Source organism: Lampetra fluviatilis, chromosome 3 (genome assembly GCF_964198595.1).
Source record: "Lampetra fluviatilis chromosome 3, kcLamFluv1.1, whole genome shotgun sequence".
In the NCBI taxonomy this organism is placed as follows: domain Eukaryota; kingdom Metazoa; phylum Chordata; class Hyperoartia; order Petromyzontiformes; family Petromyzontidae; genus Lampetra; species Lampetra fluviatilis.
The window spans coordinates 18,937,779-18,957,068 of record NC_136277.1 but is presented as its reverse complement, the minus strand read 5'-3'; the positions used below and the strand labels follow the sequence as shown (position 1 = coordinate 18,957,068).

The following is a 19,290-nucleotide window of genomic DNA, read 5'->3' as shown; positions in this document are numbered from 1 at the left end:
TATTGTTTGTGTTGATTGCACGTGGAATAGCCATTGGGAAGACACAGTCTCTCCTGCATACTAAGTGTATGCATCTGAAATGACACCCAGGCAGGTTCAAGTGGAATCGAAACCCAGGCAACCAATGTCAATCAGGGAAAGCCTCTGTGTTAAGCCTGTGATAACCCATTGAAAGCATGGATGGGGGTGCTTTGTGACTTACTTGTCGTTTGCGTCCCAGAATTTACATCTATAGACATTTGAAGCACAGACATACACACGCATATTTTAGGCTCATAATATAACAAAAATAGCAATGATAATAATAATACCGATGGATAACAAGGCTATGAAAAATATTCCTGAACCAAATTAATATGCTATTACTGAAACGTTTGTTTAGCATGAACATGTATTTAACATTACACAATATTCAGTGGATGAACCAAATTAATAAGGTTCATGTAAAATAGGAAATACACAGTTAGTTTATATAAAAAAAAAAGTGCAGTGTTCACACTCTTATTTGTGATGTTTGTCAAAGTAATGATACAAATCAAAAGATCATCATGGCCAAAAGCCCTGATGCTGCCACACCTCACCATCACTTCCTTTCTCATGCCAGATCCTGCAACTGTCACTGAGGTCTGCCCTTGGTGCATTTTCTTTAAAATTATTAGCATTTTCTGCATAGAACTCTATTCAAGGGCCAGAAGATGTTCTTCTCGTTACTTTGTTACAGTGCAGATATGTGATTCATGAATTGGGTGAAAGGTAATGGGGGTGGAAATTTCCAGTCACAATAACCTCTTGCAAAAAGTATTCCATAGAATTCATAACCAAAGTGACACAATGTCTAAATTTGTCTCTCTCTAACCTGATGCCTGTGTTCTGTTAACTTAGTCTGCATTCTTGCCAGACCTTCATGAGTATATATCCAGATCAATGCTTACATGTACTGATATCCTTCTATCAGGTAGAGCTCTAGACCTGCGTCAAATGCTGTTATGATATTTGTTGCCTTCTGGAACTACAGTACATGCCTACGGATCACACTGCGATGTTTACTGTAACTGTAAAGTGGCTTAAAATGGCCACCTATTAAGGACAAGTTTGTTTTTGTTCAGTTCATACTATGGGACACATTTGTTTTGTGAAGGAAAAATTGTATATATATAAAAAAAAAGTTTTATTGGAAAGTATATCAAACGTATATTTATATAAGACAAATTGTGCATTTGCAAAAACAGGATACACTATAGTGGTTAACATTGCACATGTAAAAAGCTGCATTTAGGCCTATAGTGTACACATAAATAAAACATTCTCACCAATCACTTTGATGCTATCGGGGTTGACTATGAAACGACCAAGCTGATCGCCTTCTAGTCCGTGCTTAAATGTGTCTAGAACTCCCATACTATTGACAACTGGGTTGTTGGAAAACACCACCCTGGTTTCTGCATCAATTGATCCTTTCCTAAAAAAAAGACATTCAAGCATTAATACACATACAGTATATATATACACACATTCATGCCCTCTAAAACCAGCCAGGAGAGCATTGAGGTCCTTCTTTTGCAATAAAGATCTGTGCAGATGTAGAGAAAATATATAAGGGACTGCACTGGTAGTGGTATAGTGTGCAGGTACATTTCACAAATAAAATATACCACATTAAGCATTAACAATGCTTTTTAACAGAAAACATTTATAGTAGGTTTGGAAATGGCCAAATTCATAGCAGCACAGAGAGACAGCCAAATAGGACTGTCTGACTTCGAGTTTGAGATACCACATTACGCCTCTGATATTAGCACGGTTGGCTAAGTACGGTACAAATTGAGCATTTCTGATAGGGTGTGCGTGCACAGATATGTGTGCTGGGGGAGTGGTGGCGCAGTGGTTAGTGCACTGTACTACGAAAGCGGGAACCTGAGTTCAATTCCCCCCCCACCCCATGGCTAGCATCAGTTGTGAATATCTAAAACAGTTCTGGGCCTCCCCTAGGTCGACTCTGCCTTAAACATTAGCCATATGAAGTGTGGATAACTAGGTTAAGGTCTTGACTTAAAGCTTTCGTGACTGCAGGAATCTGATTGCTTGTGTTGTGATTGAAACGTCGTGATATTTTTTATTATTTTTCTATCTACGTGGCTTTACCGAAAAACCCATAGAATGGGTTAAGGTCAATGCTAATGTTCTGTTCAGAAAAAGATGGGAAAGTGTTTTTCTCATGTTATAACTAAATGGACATTAAAAAAATACATGTTACTGTTAGCCATCATCCAATACAATAGATAAAGATCGTTGTTAAATTGTAGTTTTGTATAAAAGAGGAGTTGACGCAAATTACAGGATAAAATTACTCTTATCTGTAAATCATCATATTTCACAGCCACTTTACAAATATCACACATTCTAGAAATTACATATTTCCGTAAATTCTACAGTGTTTAATGGCAATCACAGGTGTGAATAAACCATATACAATGCTTAGGGTCGATTACCAACATATATATCTTTCAGAGGTTGTGCAAAGATGTGGGAAACACGGAGCCTAGTTCATAGTATGTACTGACTTGCATCACGCACGTTTGAACCTCGGATAAATAAGACACTTGACCATCAAATAATCATGGGAGACGACAAATACAATACGGTAAATGCCTCTTAGTGTTAATAACTTCGTACAAATTGTGCATTTGGAAAAATAATTGACAAGAAGCCTTGCAGAGTTATAGGGGATACATTTTTTACCTGAGATTGGAGGCAGTGAATGTATCACCAAAACCAGCACCGGTTGAATACAGTGACATGCTGTACATGTTCCGTTGTAATTCCAAATTTAGCAATCATCACTGTCATCAGCCACTGTCCATCTCCTGCTGCATGAAGCCCCTCCATGCTGCCACCATCCTGTATGATTAATCTTACTCCTGCTCTCATTGCTCCATCTCCACAAGGATTGTCCTCTCGGACACATTCCCTCCTTCAGCTGCCATTCCATCACTAGTCTTGTTATTAGTGGTGTGTCCTACCCCAAAAACCCAATTACTTTTCTTCACAGTCACTTTGCTGTTTCTTACTTGAAATGTGTTCCCTCGTTCGTGCGTTCCTCTTTTTATCTTTCAGTTAAATGCTCACGAGCTTGGAATTTTAGGATTGCATTAATATGTATCAATACATTACTATGCATGCATGTGTGTTGAACTTATTTCGCACCGTACATAGCCGACTATGCTAATGGGAGGTACGAACTATGTTAATATGCAACATATTCTCTGAATTACAAACTATTGACATGTTTACTTTGTTGTTATAATCATACATAGTGTAGTGTTAGATGTGTGTATGCACTTACGAAAATCGCTCCACTGTCGTGCTCCTGTAGGAATCCTTTAAAGAGCTGCTTTTGTAGATATTTCCTATCTGCAAAGCATAACGTTTCATTATTTTGTCAGAAAAGGGCCTTTTGAAAATACAGTGTATTTCATAGTAGGGTCCACTTTGCACAATGCATTTCAAAAGATTCGTCTTAAATGTTTTTTTTTAAGAATGCAACATTACACTGCAACAAACATATTTCATTTGGGACCCTTGATTCATGAATGATCCTTATTTGAACGCACAAAATCTACACAATGCTATTACATAGGCTTTTGTGGCAATGCTATGCAATTCTCTGATGTGTTTTTGGGTTGTGCAGCATGTTGTTCGGTATGGAATTGAATCAAATAGTTCCTGAAGAAGCTCCAAGTAAGTGCATCGAAACGTCAGACATCATGCTGAACAACACCTGAAGCAACCCGAAAACACCTCAAAGAGCAAAATACACACAATGTACAAATGTCATAATTACTGTTATAAATTTACTGAGAAAATACATTACCTCATTGATGATTTCTTTTGACAACATCTGAAAATCATTGGATGTCTTGTCGTTTAAGGATTCGTTAAATTGATCGTTCGTAATCTTAAATGTAAGGTTAAACGTCGGCAATGTTGGTGGTGCAAGTGTTGACATGCTGGGCACATTTGTTGATGCTGAGCTTGCAGTTCCATTCGGAGTTGCTGCTGACAGAGTAGGTGACATCGTAGCGGAAGACGAACTGGTCACGTTCGTAGAAGGGCTGGTGGCGTTCGTGGACATTGTTGTAGATGAGGTAGGAGCACTGCCACTTGCCGTATGAAATGTTTCTGTGGCTGTGGTCGCTGAAGCAGTTGTCACTGTAGAATTTTCTGACCCTGGAGATGTGGTCACAGCCATTGTGGTGGAATTGACTGGAACCACAGTACTGCTACTGAGTGAGGCAGTAGTGGTAGTCTCATTGATGCCAGAGCTGGTTGTCGAAACATGTGTTGTGCTCGTACCCTGAGATGGAGTTGCAACCGCAGTGGACGTGTCATTAGTGGAAGATGTCGGAACATTTGGAGTTGACACATTGTGAGGAGAAGTAACTGAAGACCCTTCTGTTGAAGAAAACGCCGTCGTATTATCTGGATGGCTGGTGGAGGCAGATCCTGCGTGGCTTGTGGACAGTTGTGTTGTTGCTTGGGTGACATTGATACTAGACGTGGCATTATTCCAGGAAATTGTCGTCTCAGACATCAACGTGCTTGCCGTGAGATTTGATTGGGATGTGGCTGTACTTATATTTACTGTAGGTGTGGTGGTGGCCCACGATTCTGTGGTCTGAGACATGATTGTGGTAGTATTTGATGTCGTTCCTGTTACTTGACTGGCAGTGGAGTTTGATGGTGAAGATGGACTCATCGTCGTGGCAGGAGTGGTGTTGTTCCACGAGTCTGTTGTCCCAGAGGTCGTGTGAGATGTGGTGTTGTTCCTTGAATCCGTGGTCTCAGCCATCATAGTTGTATTCATCGATGTGACTGCGGGCGAGCTGGTAACACTGCTTGCTTGCGATGACGTATCAGGTGTTGCAGCGCTCGTAGCATTGATCGGCTGTGTTAGCGCGCTCACGCTTGTTGACTGTGTGGTGCTATTCGACGATTCTACTGTTCCAGATGTCACATGAGTCGTGCTGTTGTTGAAGAGCTCCGTAGTCTCAGGCATCATAGTTGTATTCATAGTGGTCTCGAATGGAGTGCTGGTAACACTGCTCGGTTGCGATGATGTATCCGGTATTGCAGTTGTATTAATGGCGGTGTGTGAGGAAGTGCTTGTAGCATTGTTTGAGTCTGTTGATGTGCTTGCATTTGTTGATTGCGTGGGAGTGTTCGATGATGCTGTACTCGCATTTACAGTTGTTTTTAGTGTGCCCTCTGTTACAGTATTGGTAGTCTCATGTGATGGCAATGTCGTTGCACTTATGTTCAAAGCAGATGTGGTGTTGTTCAATAGTACTGTGGTTTCAGACATTACTGATGTCTCTGTTGTGGGACTGGAAGTAGAGTTATCCTCTGGTGTTTGAAATGATGTTAAAGAATGGGTACTGGTCTCAGTCTCATTATTTTGAGATGCAGTAGTGAGATGAGACCCACCAGTTGACACGAACGATGAGGTATGATTTACAATGCCGGTTGTTATTGACATCGTGACTGTTGAGTTGTCACTCGGAGTTGTTGATAAAAACGGTGGCTCTGGTGTCATAGAGGTATTGAGGGGCATGCTGGTGGTCGACCCAGTCACATTTGCTGTATATTGCGTGCTTGTTTCTGGGGTTACAGCTGAAATAGGCCCGGTCACTGATGGCCCTTGAGTGCTCCGTGTCAAGGTAGTTTCATTAACCGAAGTGGAAGTTACAGCGCTATGCGATGTTGTGGTAGACACAGTTGCTCTATCGGTAGTAGCATTGGGGCTGGCTGCTATGGTGGTTTCAATCGTTGATGTACCATTCGATTCTGTGGTAACAATTGGTGAAACTGCTGATGGTTCTGGAGAAGTCTGATGTGGAGTGGCAGATGAAATGGCTGTGGTGTCAGTCACAATTGATACTGTACTCACTGATCCTGGGAGGCCTGTAGCAGATGTGAGCATCTGCGATGAAACCGTGGCATGAGATGTTACGTTCACGGATGTGGTTGTTTGATCTAGACTTGATGATGATGTAGCTACAACTTGGTGGGTTTCTGTCCCAGTGTTGGAAGGAGATGTTTGCTGGATGGGTGTGGTTGCAAATGTAGTTGCGCTAGGAGCAGTACTATTTGTATCTGTCATGGATGTTGACACATTTGACGCTGCTGTAGACTCCACAGTATTTGACTCAGTCGCGTGGCTTATGCTTGTTGTAGTCTGTGCAGCTAAACGTGGCGTCTTGGCTGAAAACAGATGAACAAAGTACTATAGTTAATGTGACATCCATGTATCTCTAATCAACCACCATTTAAATCTCTTAGTGACCGCTGATATCACATCCGATGGAAAATATAATGGCTATATATAGACATCTTTCAAGTATTTTCACATGGGGATGATGATATATTCAGTTACAGGCACATATACGGGCACGTCTGCACCTTCATAGGCACTGTAATCAGAAAGCTTTAAACTGTGAACTTGGCCTCAAGTGCCAGTTTAAACTTGGCCTGAAGCGCAAGTTTAAACTGCGGCAACAATATAGCCACGTGCACCTTTTGGCGTCATCTGGTCGAACACCATATGAGACTAGGCTTTAAGAAAAGCTGTCTCTGGTGTGGACCAATCAGTTTCAAGGACAATGCATACATTATCAGAGTATTGTTTTTTGTTTGCATTTGATTGCAAGTATTGTGGTTAATGTAAACATGATTCCTTGCAAAAGGTGTCAGTTTTGTTGCCATAAAAAAGGGAGAAAACCCTATTAGTATATTTTGGTACTGGCAAAGGAGGCCTCATGATAAAATATAGGCACACTTCAGCTATTCACACGAATGCAAGGGAGTACTTTTGCCAATCGTAAGAATATGGCCCCTTTCATGAATACAATGAGGCTTATTGTGTAGGCGGTACACTGACAGGGCACAGAGAGTGGTTGGGCTGACAGGATAAGGAAAGAGGCCTTTCGCTGATGAGGAACGGAGTGAGAAGGTGGCAGCAGACCAATGGGTCGCATAGCAGGTCGCATGAATAGTTCGTAGAAACAGAAGGTCTAAGGATACAAGATTAAAATGAGTTTTGGTATGCAGGTGATGCTGGTTTTCAGCTAGCATTTTGGCAGTGTCATTAATGGGAGTGGTTAGGTGAGAGGTTTCTGTATCTTTATCCCAGGTGTCAGCAACAAATATAAATGTGGAGATCGTAGAGGACACGGTAATGTGCATACTGTAATTATATTAATTAACTTTTGTTAACCCAGGAAAGCCAACCTCACTGAGTCTCATGACTCTTTTTCAGGAGGATCCTGCCAAGTTTTCACAGTAGGGCCGATAATTTATATGTATATTCCAATTTAGTAAACTGCATTTTTTTCACATTTGGCAAATTTGTACCTTGTCTCCAGCACACACAATGGCATACTCTTTGCGAATGACATTACAGGATCTTTAATGTCCACTGTGAAGCAGACGGCCAATGTTTGTATGGTTAACACACCTGCAGTATTAATCAGGACGACCACTGGATTCGAACCACGAACCTCTACAACGAACGCATTACCACTAGGTCATGTCACCATCCTGTGTACTGTGTATTTACATAGTGTTGGGTATAATGCAACGCCTATACTTCTTAATTTTTCATGTATTTATTTGCGTGATGTACAGCACCTTGAGTAGTTTGTAGGAAGGCGCTTCATAAATGTAATTAATTATCATTATAAAGCAACTTAAAAATAGCAAAACGTAATCGCAGACTTACTCGGGGAAAAGTTTTGTCTATTCATATCGCGCATCTATAGATCCCAAGTATTCTCACTTATGCACTATTGGTCACAGTCTGATCGCGAAATCTGTCGGCGTATGCACCAGTGCAAGGGTATTGACAATCCCATGTACTTCGATCCAGAGAGTGTGAATTAATTGGGATTAATATTATAACCCTTTGTCAATCCACTGCTGGATGAAAGTCTCCCAACTCTGTGTTAGTTGTGGGAGTTGTTATGCCATGGCCAGGAATCTCACTCTTGTAGCCTCTTTCTATGAGCGATAGCTCAACCCCTATTAAAAGTGATACTGGGATGTAAATAAGGACATTTTTTACATGTTTAAGATTCCACAAGTGCAACTGCATTTCAGGTATACATTGGGGAAAGGTTTACAGCTTCTGCTGACCATATATAAAGTGATCATCAGAACCAGGGACACTGTGGGGATGATTAAAATACCTGTGGTTGGTGGAGTGGCAGGTGGCAGAAGTGCAGAAAATTAGGGAAGAAAAATCATTGCGTTCAAACTGGACGAGCCATAAATAAGATTAGGAAAATTAAACACGATTTGGTTTGACAGAACTGATGACTTTATTCACAGTAGCAAGTGGATGAACTTTAAAACAAAAATGGGGACGGCAAAATGTAATTTTATATTGTTAACAGACTTAGTGGCAGAGGCATAGCTAGGATATTTTGCGCCCGGGGACGAACTATAAAATTGGCGCCCCCCCCCCACCGTTTATTCACATTTTCCTATTACATCGAATAAGGAATAACAATTTAAATTGTAATGAAACATTGTATTTAAAGAAGCAAATTTATAGAAATTATATTACATGGCTCACTCAGTCACTGTCGTAGACTGGTTGACATAGTCTACAAAAGATACATTTTTATTGATTTCACTGTCGCAAACTAGTCAATCACGTAATCAAAATCTGTGTTTTCTAATGTTTCTCTTTCAACGCTAAGAAGAGCAAGATCGCTGAGACGATCTTGTCCCATTGAAGCACGCAAATACGACAAAATAAGTTTCAATTTGCTGAACGACCGCTCACAACTTGCAATTGAAACTGCTATTGTTAATACAATTTGCAGTGAAATTCGCAAATTCGGAAATACGTCGTCTCCATAAAACACAATAAAACCAAGAAGATCCAAAGGAGTTTCTTGTAGAACTTCATTCCGGTTACTGAGCAGCATTTTGGAATCTCCAATTTCTGTGAAAAGTTCGTGGCCATTGATGTCGGTGTCATAGAAATTTCCAAAATCTGTGCAATTTCGACGAATTGCATCGACATCTGTGTCGGATAGAAGAGTTTTGACGTCCAGCAGAAATCCAAATTTTGTGTTCAGGTCTTTTAGTCGTAAAAACCGTGTTGACATCTCCTGTTGAACTCGATAAAATACGCTCATCATAACGCGCACAATTTCATCTTCTGCTGAAAGTCCTGCATCTCTTGCCAGTTCTCCTGGCATCTTCTGACGTCGCCTAATTCTTCTGTCCACATCGATCCCCCAGGCTGTGCATCTTGTTTTGGCGTTTTCTACAGCAACTTGGCTCAAATCATCACGAAGCTTGACAAATTCATGCTCCAAAGATTCAAGATCAGTTGCTGCTTCCTTGAAATTCATAGTAGGATCCTGTAAGCGCTTTTGAACACGATCAATTTTTCCAAGAATGACATTCCAGAAATGTAATAAAACTATGAAGTTAAAATGTAATACGCATAGCTGTGTAGTGAGTTACACCTGTAACTGTTCTGCATCACTTCTGGTTTCAGGCGTCATAGTTACGTCCTCCGATAATTTGTCTAGCAGCCCTACTAGTTCATCCAGTCCTTCATAGATAGCTTTAACAGCTTCTGATCGTGCACTCCAGCGTGTTTCAGCCTCCTGCTTTACTGTGATGGGCACAGCATTTTTTTAACTCTTCCCAACGAATTGTTGAACGAGAGAGAAACAAATATATACTTTCAACTGTTCCAAAAAATGTGACGACAAGTGGATCCTGTTTAGCTGAGTGTACTCCTGCTAAGTTTAAGCTGTGGTTGTCACAGTTGACAAACAATGCTCTGTGATTTTTGTCACATATTCGTTGTTGAAGGCCGGATATATGCCCAGTCATCACAGCAGCATTGTCATAACATTGTGCCCGACAGTCGGCTAGAGGTATGTTGTCAGATTTCAGTCTCTCGACGATGACTCTTTCTAGGCTTGCTGCATCTTTTGCATGTATCTCGATATAACCTAAAAATGATTCTTTGATAGTTACTTTTTTAGTTTGAAAATCCACATCCACAAATTTTATGACCTGAGAAAGCTGTTCCCGATGTCCTTGATTAGGAGTTGAGTCAAGTAAGATACCGTAGTACTTGTTTTTCCTGATATCACTCAACAATTGGTTCTTTACAGTCGACGCAAGTATGTGGATAAATTCATTCTGGATTTCCGGTGACAAATAAGAAACTGATCCCGGATTTTCTCCTGCGTGCTGTACGTCTTTTGCTAACAATGGGTCATACTGAGCAACGAGTTTGATCAGCGCGAGAAAGTTTCCAACATTTTTATCCTCATCCGCATTCAAATTTTCCGCGTACCAAAATGTAATTACATGACATGTAGGCTGTGTGTGGCGGGATATATAAACTTTTAGGTTGAGGTGTAGATTTGTGCACTAGTTTCAGGCTGCCGCGCCCGCCGCAATAAGTTATGTCACGTTGTAAGCCTCATTTTGGCACCCCTTTACCTTGGCGCCCGGGGACATATGTACCCCCCTGCCCCCCCCCCCTAGCTACGCCTCTGCTTAGTGGTGATCGTTCACAACGTACAAGTTCAATACCTATACGGGATAGCAGTGCTACAGGATTTTCGGAGAAGAACAACGTTTCGTGGATGCGGTGCAACTGATTTAGCAAGAAACTGAACAAGGAGCTACAATATCCATTATAATCGCTGATAATTGTTGAGAGAACACACGTTATACTGGTTGGAACCTCCGGGTTACACCAGCCCACAGGGGATTATTGTGTCCGTCCGTCCGTCGTGCAGGGAGGGGCTGGGTGAGGAGGGAGGGGCTGGGTGGGGAGGGGAGGGTGGGAAGGGGCTGGGTGGGGAGGGGCTGGGTGGGGAGGGTGGGGCTGGGTGGGGGGTGGGAGGGGTGGGGTGGGGCTGGGTGGGGAAGGGCTGGTCACCCCGTGGTGCCCTTATAAAACTCAACGTTTAACCTGCTCACGCCGGCTTGTGCCCGCCCTCACAGCCAGGCATTTTTGCGGAATACACCACGCCGCCGTTGACCCTGGCCATTGACCGAGCAACCCAACGTTCCTACCAGCTTCTTCTGCAGGAATGTGTTTAAAAATGGCAGAAATTACTGACGAGCTGGAGAACATAGAATACATTTAAACAGAAGTAAAATGGCAAAAATGTGGCAATCCTTTAAGAGTGTGGGGTTTTGCTGCTGATATGTTTAAGGAAAAAGACATGCTTGAAGTATAGAAATTAATTACCAAGATACAGGGTGTGGGCTCAGTTTAACATAGGATTGGAAATATCATATATCATGGGCTCATTACTAATGTTTATGCAGTGGGCATAGAATATACATTTTTTTTAAGCACAAAGAGATTGACGTGACGACAATAGATTGGTGCCAGAAAGATATGCACTACTTGGACATATTGGCACAAGACAAAGCAAAGTGTAAACAAATGACTAAATGTGCAGTGGACACCTAATGGGCTATCTGCCCATGGATCGTGATGACCATGATGATGCACAAAGAGTGACAGGCTGGAAACGGTGTTCTACCAATGTTTCAATGAAACGTGTCTGCTTGTCAAAATGACTTTTTTTCTAATCAGGAAGTATAAAACATACGTAAAATAAATCTTAGACTTCCTCTCTAAATATACAGAATTTCAAGAATGAGAATATGCAAGTGTTTGAGTAAAAATTCCACTGAGTCTGTTATGCCTCTGGGATCAATACAAGGGATACAGTACAATTGTTTCAGGTCTGTCGAGAAGGCAGAGTCTGCCTTCTCGACAGACCTGTTTTCTACCTGAAGACGGCTGCTTGCGTTGTGGCCGAAACGTCGTGAGAATTAATTTGTTATGTTTTATTTTTATTATTTTATTACTTCCCTTCTACGTGACTTTGCCGAAAGAACCAAGAAGATGAGTACAATTGTTGTTAACAGTCGTTATCATATGGAGAGACTGGTCCCATAGTAGGAATGTGGACTTCCCCACTGGTTCTGTGTCACTCATGGAGACATCACTGCAAAATGCTGCTTGACCTATGGTGACAATGACTTTTTGTTTTACAAATAATGTAACAATAATAATGTTTTAATTACCATATAGAGTAATGGTCATTTTCCTATGTCACACATACAAACATTTCAATTACATATTACATATCATCGAACTATAATGTGACGTTTCCATCAGAGCTAAATCCAGGTCAAATCTAGATCTTACCTGCGGTCAGCCTTATCCAAATCTGGATTGTATAACAACATCAAAAGGTTGTGAATTCTCACAGCAGGTTATCCCTCGCACACATTCGCAGGATACAGTATTAAATATAACAAATAACCAAGTAATACATGCATGGGGTGGATTGGTGGTTCAGTGGTTCGTGGACTGTGCTTTGAATTCAATAATCTGAGTTCAATTCGTGGTCATGGCTAATATCAGTGGCAAAAGATATAAACACTGATTCTGAGCCCCTTTCACCAACCTGAACTCACCAGTACGGTGAAGTATAGTCAAAAAACCTCCATGACCAACATAGAGTGGGTAGGCCTTCATCTGACAATGAACTCTATGTGTCCTAAAGTATTACTACTATAATTATTTAATAAATGCAAATAAACAACAAAATATTAATGACTAAAAATAATGCACACACATTTTCGCACGTCAGTTTTCATCGTATTGTTCACAAAAAAATATACTTCTTTTATCTGTGAATGTCACCTTGTTAATCACAGACAATGGAATGGATGTAGCATGTGATACAGGAAAGTGGCTTATCCAGGATAACTTTCTCCACGAGGTAGCGTTGCCGGGTAATGTGTGTGATATAGTGTAAAGCGTTGTGCCTCACGGGATGTGGTCGCGTGATTTGAGATTTAGAGTTGTTGTATGTATTTCAAAGTACACATTTTGTCTTGATGTGTACGCATATGTGCGTGAATCTGTGGAAATATCTGCTACGAAGTGGGTGCCGCTGATGCTGGCTGATGAGGGTTGATCAAGGGACCACACACACACACGCGCGCGCTTGCGAAGACATCAACTCTTTGCCACCCTTTCCCCACCTTAGCTTTGCGAATGCTGCCTCACATTGATTATCTCCGGACATGTGTCTGGAGTGCGGTGAGTTATTGATCAGAATGGGTCCGTTGCAAATAAACATTTGGCAGCTCAGCAGTATTGGTCCAAGAAAGCCTGACTGTTGAGACACGTCGAGACCGGGCCAGAGTTGATTTGTGTTGAACCAACGCTGCTGAAATGATGCCCTACCAGAAGGCCATGTGGCTGATACAACGTGTAATGTGCAGGGACAAAGATGCGCAGGAGGCATATTGGCTGCTTTTTTATTTTGCTACTGATCGTCTCCACAACGATGCTAATGCTTGTTTAGTGATAAGCGTTGATGATTGCTCATCATGTTCCCCGCTCTCCCTTCAATGGATGGGGTTTGTGCCAGTCACAACAGTTGGGGGATTTCAAATCGATGCTGTGGTCAAAAGATCAAATTTTAGTCAGTAAAAGGCTAAGCCATTTACACGTAAAGTGTACAAATATAATTTTGGCCTAAGCTCATAAACATTATAAAATCCATAATATAAACCTCCACCCAACACTCTGCTGGGGTTTTGTTTATTCGCAACAATCTTACCTTTACGTTACTTAATGAAAGAAACAGCCTAAAACAATGTAATCTACAAATGCAACGCTGCGTTTTGCCAATCACAACACTGCCACACTTGTGTTAAAATTGACAAAACAGCAGGTAATGGTGAGTAACAACAACAGCTAATGTTGCAGGTAACACACAAACACGTTTTGTTGAATTTTTTATTTTATTTTAATCGTAATTCAAAACGTTCTTTTAAATCAAACCACATATTTGCCATGTTCAGTGTTGGGGCTGGCGTCATAGGCGGGAAGTTTGCTAAATACACCTTCACTGTATAGCATTCATCATCTGGCAGCACAATCGTTATAACCTTGACCTCTATTGAATACAAAAAGCCGTGCCCTTTTGTTTAATTACATTGTCTTTCAATGCTGTCCACTATATTTCACGAGTCTTGATTTAACGTGTTATATTGTCTGCTGTTACTACGTCTTTGATTAGTTACGTTTGTGTATACTCTATTACAATGCTTTGCTTCTTTAGCTGTTCAATTAGTTATCTAATATTCTTGCAACTATTTGATTTCATTGTTGTTTTTCTGCTGTAATTTTGTGGTCGTTTTTTTCCCATTATTGGTTTCGCTGGCGGAACAATTGTCTATTCATTTGTTGTGTTGATTCTGCTGATGGAATTATTTTAGCCTTGGTGTATTTAATTGCTGTTTTGGATCTGAAATCTGACGCGTTGAGACGACAATCAGGCAGTTTACAGCGATAGTGTGTCCCACGATGACAGAAAATTGGACAATTGGAACTGGGGAATAACATTCAGTTGATTTACTGATTAGTTTGTTCGCTCTCACGCAAACTTCAGCCTGGCTGAAATAGGCAGATTATATGAAAAAAACATTTCCTCACAAGGCTTGAAGCTTGGACACACATTTGCTCATCCATTTGTTCGTATGTATAGCTTATGCCCTGGCCTATACTCGCTGCACTCAGGCTCTCGCCTAGAAGCCCTACCTGAATTTTAGTAAGCTCCCTTGGCAGGGTGTGTAGTTAGAATGAGCGAGTATCAGGCCAACTGCACTTGCTTTTGTGTGCTTTGTTAATGTGTGTATTTGTGTGTGTATTTGTGTGTTGCTGTTTGTGTGTGCAGGGAATGAGTGTGTGTCAGATGTGGGACAGATATTTCAGGTTTGGAGGCTAAGTACAATACATACGTCTCCCCATATATTCCCTGCACATCAGGGAAGAAGGGTCAACACTGTAGAATTCCACACCATTGTCCCTGAGGTCCCAGCACAATATAAAATATACACATGCGTGTATTTACACGTGAATACCACCTTGGCCCAGCAGCGACTGCCCCTCCCGTGTCACTCCCCCTATAGACCAGACACATATGTTCCTCTCGTCATGCCCTTGCCCTCTGACCTCCCCCTCCATCATTTTCCTCTTACGTTCACATACCTTCTCAGGGCCACATATTACCACTGGATTACAGTGGATCGGGGTCTACAGATCCAGATCCGCCAGATCTCAGCAGTGTAGCACCGTTTTGTGCTATTTGATACCACTTTGTTTTGAGCCGTTGACATAGACAACACTGCTGGCTGGCCTGATTGCATGCTACGACCGATTAAGTAACATATGCTGACACTACAGTAGTCTTAACTGTTGCAAGCAGGTAAAACTTAAAAATGTTTAGCAAATATTATAACTCTGTAGTTAAATGTTAGGCGACAAAGTTATTGATTCATTTGTCATCAACATTACGGCTATATTATAAAGACACCACGTGTGCAAGAGAACATATGAGGCAACAACGGCATTCTAAGCAACAATACAATCTCCTGACTGTTTAATTACTTACTTATCCAGGAAGCCACACTGAGTCTGACTTTTTTTCAGTAGGGTCTTGCGTTGGGGTTTTAATTTTAAAATGTTTTCACCTATTTAATGAGTGTTTGTATAAGTGGGAAGAAACCGCAGCGCCCAGAGAAAACCCACGCATGCGATGAGGCAACACTCCATACAGATGGAAACAGATGGCGATGCCTTCTCTTGGCCAGGTAGGGTATGGAACCTCGACACTCACGAGAAGAGAGATTTACACCATTTAAGCGATCCGCCAACCCTAGCCTGTACAGTGCTGACTGATAGGCATGCGCCACATCTACAGCTTGCTGTGTATGTGTGAACAGATCACGATGCACTGCAGGCTTTCAATGTATGTATGTATGTTGAACTTCTTTCTCACCATACGTAGCCAACCGTGCTCGTCAGAGGTGCGAAATTGTATTGATACCTAGCAAACTATCTAGCAATACAATTTAAATGTCAACATCAGTATTATAAAACTAATTGCACGAGGGAATTTAATGCATCCTCATCGTTGTAATTACAGGATTTATGTCAATAATAGTACAAAGAAGCTCTCCGTTAAATTACGGACTTATTGTAATATTAGGTTAATGTAATAAAACAAATTCAGTTTTCATTTTCCATTTAAAAATCTCACCTTGGCATCAGGGACGGACTAAAAAGCCGGGCGGTACAAACCGACGGCCAAATGAAGGACGGAGGCCCGCCCAAAAATGTGCACGTCCAATAAATGCAAATGGTGTTCTTTAGCGAATATCAATCATTCGGACTTGGTAATCAATTCCAAAATTATGGACTTAATAATATAACCCTGTTACATTTTAGTAACAAAGTCACTGATTGTGTACGTGTCAACCCTTCATACTGTATGGCCCGTTCTTATGCGATTGGTCAGCCCAAACCACCATCAGGCATTAGTGCTCATTATTCACATGGTACATCCGAATAAATATTCCTTCACACTGGACATTTAGTTTTACTTAGACCTTTTCAATTATCATAATCACTGACGGATGAAAGCCTCCCGTAGATGTTGCCATCTCGTACGGTCCTATGACTGGCACAGTAATTCACCAAGAACCTCTAAATGAGATTATTTCATCGCTCGATCTCTGCCGTGGTCGTATACTCGAGTGGGTTTCTTCATTCGCAATGCGCGTTACCACTTTACTTCGCTTAATATGATGCGTCTAGTTTAACACATAGGCTTCCGCGACCAATATCCATATTATGGATGATGCATCTAACCTCCGTATGTTATCCATAATAGAGGTTTTTTGGGTTAGATCGCGTAAATATATTAATGTGTCATTAAAACCCGCCACCACCCGAAACACAGGCAACTAGTAATGTTATCTAAACCATATGCTCCTCTTGCTATCTCTTAAGTTTTAACCCCAAGTGTGTATCTCTCCATGCTTCATGTTATTCAATGTTCTTCGTTAATGTCCACGTTTCTGATCCGCATCATAGCAGGTAGTATCCGTTTACTCATTACGTTATTCTTTAGGTACATTGCTTTTCATGACCAGGTTCAGGTTTCCAATAGCACTCCAACCAGCTCTCTGTCCACCTCTTTGTATCATTATTTTGACCCCGGTTCACTTCAATAAATGCCCCAGGCACATATCCTCCAGTTGCATCCCACTGGTAGACATCTCCAAATATTTTCCAAATTTGTCATGCGTGTCCTTTGTTTTGCTCTTAATTATCCTGAGCCCTACGTTGCAGTCTTCGTTTTTTAATGAAGACATATCGATGAATGTGAAAAACCGATAATCAATGTTTCTCAGCGTCTGAGGGCTGCCTCAAAGCATGAAGAGGATCATGAAGGTGCATTTTACTCGGCAATACGGTGGCGTGAAAAGCTCCTATCTCTGGCCCTTGATCCTACAACTCCTATTGTCTGCGAGGCTTGTCCGATTAAAAATGCATCCAATTTATCCATATGTAAGCCTATTATCATTCTTTTTTTTTACAGCTCTGTCAATCTTTTTGCTGGATAAATCCCCAGCCATCCCACTGTCGTGATGGTCACGGAGGGTTGTTTTCCTTTGCTTCACCGTGCTGGTCACAGTGAGGGTTGGTGAAGTAGAGAGGGGTTGGGGGGCGGTAGAATCACTCGCCGCTGATGTCAGTCATGACCCAGGTACCACTACGCCACCTCTCCACCCGCATGATCATTGTTGTTTGGTACGAAATGGGCATCTGCGATCACCTACAATAACCGGCGAGGTGGTGTAAACTAAATAACGGAACTAGCCGAGTTCAGAGATAATATCATATTGATTACGTTATCGTAGAAAAGGTTAAAAAGGATTTTTAAATACGAGTATTTTGCCTTTTCACAAATATGATTAAAAAAACAACAGGGTAACCCACACCATTGAATCTTTGAATCTCTCAGAATACGTCGTCGTTACTTCCCCACCACAGACTACTGCTGAAAATGTATTTACCATTTTGCATGTGATGTAAAAAAGCCCCCCCACAAAATACAAAACATTCTCGCCATTATTTGGCTCCGGCCCCTCACTCACCGAGCATGACGACGACGAACATCAGAAGCCAGGCTGCTCCATTCGGGATGCGGGAGCGCACATGAAGGCCCCCCATGGCAGAAGAACCCCCGAAGCTGCCCGGATGAACGGTGGCCACGGCTCAAGATGCCGCCGCCGAGCAAAACCCCCCGAAAAAAAAAAAAGTCAAATTTGGCGAATGCCAACGCCCTCTTGGCAGGTGCCGGTGAGTGGGGTTCTGCTGGAGAGAGACACACGTCCTTTCAGATGAGAAAAGCCACAGCCTCGGCTTCTATGGGGCAGGTATCGGGGGGGGGGAGTCCAAAGAGAATCTGACGGAGGAGGAGGGCTGCCACCTGTCACGGCCCTGTGGGTCACGTTACAGCCAGCACGCAACACTCGTGCGCAGACACGGATACGCACGACTCTGTCGGGGAAATCCTATTTGAATGGCTTGTAACGTCCACGGATTCATACCTATCAACCAATAGAATAGAACGGCTGATATGAGCCTCCGCTTCCCCCTTTAATGCTGACAATGCACTTCAGTCAGCAGCAACAGGTGACACCGACCAATGCCGTTCGCTCGCATGGAGCAACCAACAGCAGCGTGCAGAAGAGCCGATCAATTACATCGCTTCCACAGAGAGAAACGATCAAATACAGCAAACAAAAAAACCCAACGCACCTCTACGCCCAATGCAATTCTTCAGTATCCCAGCCCCCCCCCCCCCCGCCCCCCGCCGGGCAGATCTTGTGCAAGGATCTAAATATCACCAATATGACAAGAGTCGTCTTCGTCGTCTGTGTCTGTGTGTGCGCAACATACAGCAGCCCAGACTGCGCAATGTGTGGAGGGAGACGACGAGCAAATATACGACGGGGCCAGCATCACTGGGGGAGAAACGGGGGGTGGGTGGAGCGGGTCAGAGAGAGAGGGGGGGGGCGACTCCGCCCATCGCCCCCCTGCCCCCCCGCATCGCAAACAAAAGGAATAGCCCCGCCCCTCGCACCACCCCGCATCGCAAACAAAAGGAATAGCCCCGCCCACTACCGCGCGCACACTGCGGCTCGGTTTACGCAGTCCCCATTGCCCGCACGAGACCCACAGTCCCACACTGCCCATTCGTGCTGTGAAGATGACAATGCCCCGGTGACAATGGCACCGGGGATTGTTAACGCGCGCCGATTTACCGAGACAAATTCGAGAGACCTATTGCATTG

General features: G+C 42.4%; 1 protein-coding gene across 3 annotated transcripts in view; it reads right to left on the bottom strand.

Moving 5' to 3' along the window:
* LOC144953815 (uncharacterized) overlaps positions 1-18,941 on the bottom strand; it is a 55,740-nt gene extending 36,799 nt beyond the window's left edge. The window contains exons 1-6 of one of the 3 annotated variants that reach the window (XM_078884471.1): positions 18,755-18,941; positions 18,088-18,307; positions 3,872-6,261; positions 3,344-3,411; positions 1,311-1,459; positions 203-229 (exon numbers count right to left, since the gene is read on the bottom strand). In XM_078884471.1, coding sequence (XP_078740597.1) covers positions 203-229; positions 1,311-1,459; positions 3,344-3,411; positions 3,872-6,261; positions 18,088-18,163 — 2,710 coding nt within the window. In that variant the 5' untranslated portion in view covers positions 18,164-18,307; positions 18,755-18,941. The other 2 variants (XM_078884461.1, XM_078884477.1) reach the window with 2 other exon arrangements.
* Positions 18,942-19,290: the final 349 nt, after the last annotated feature.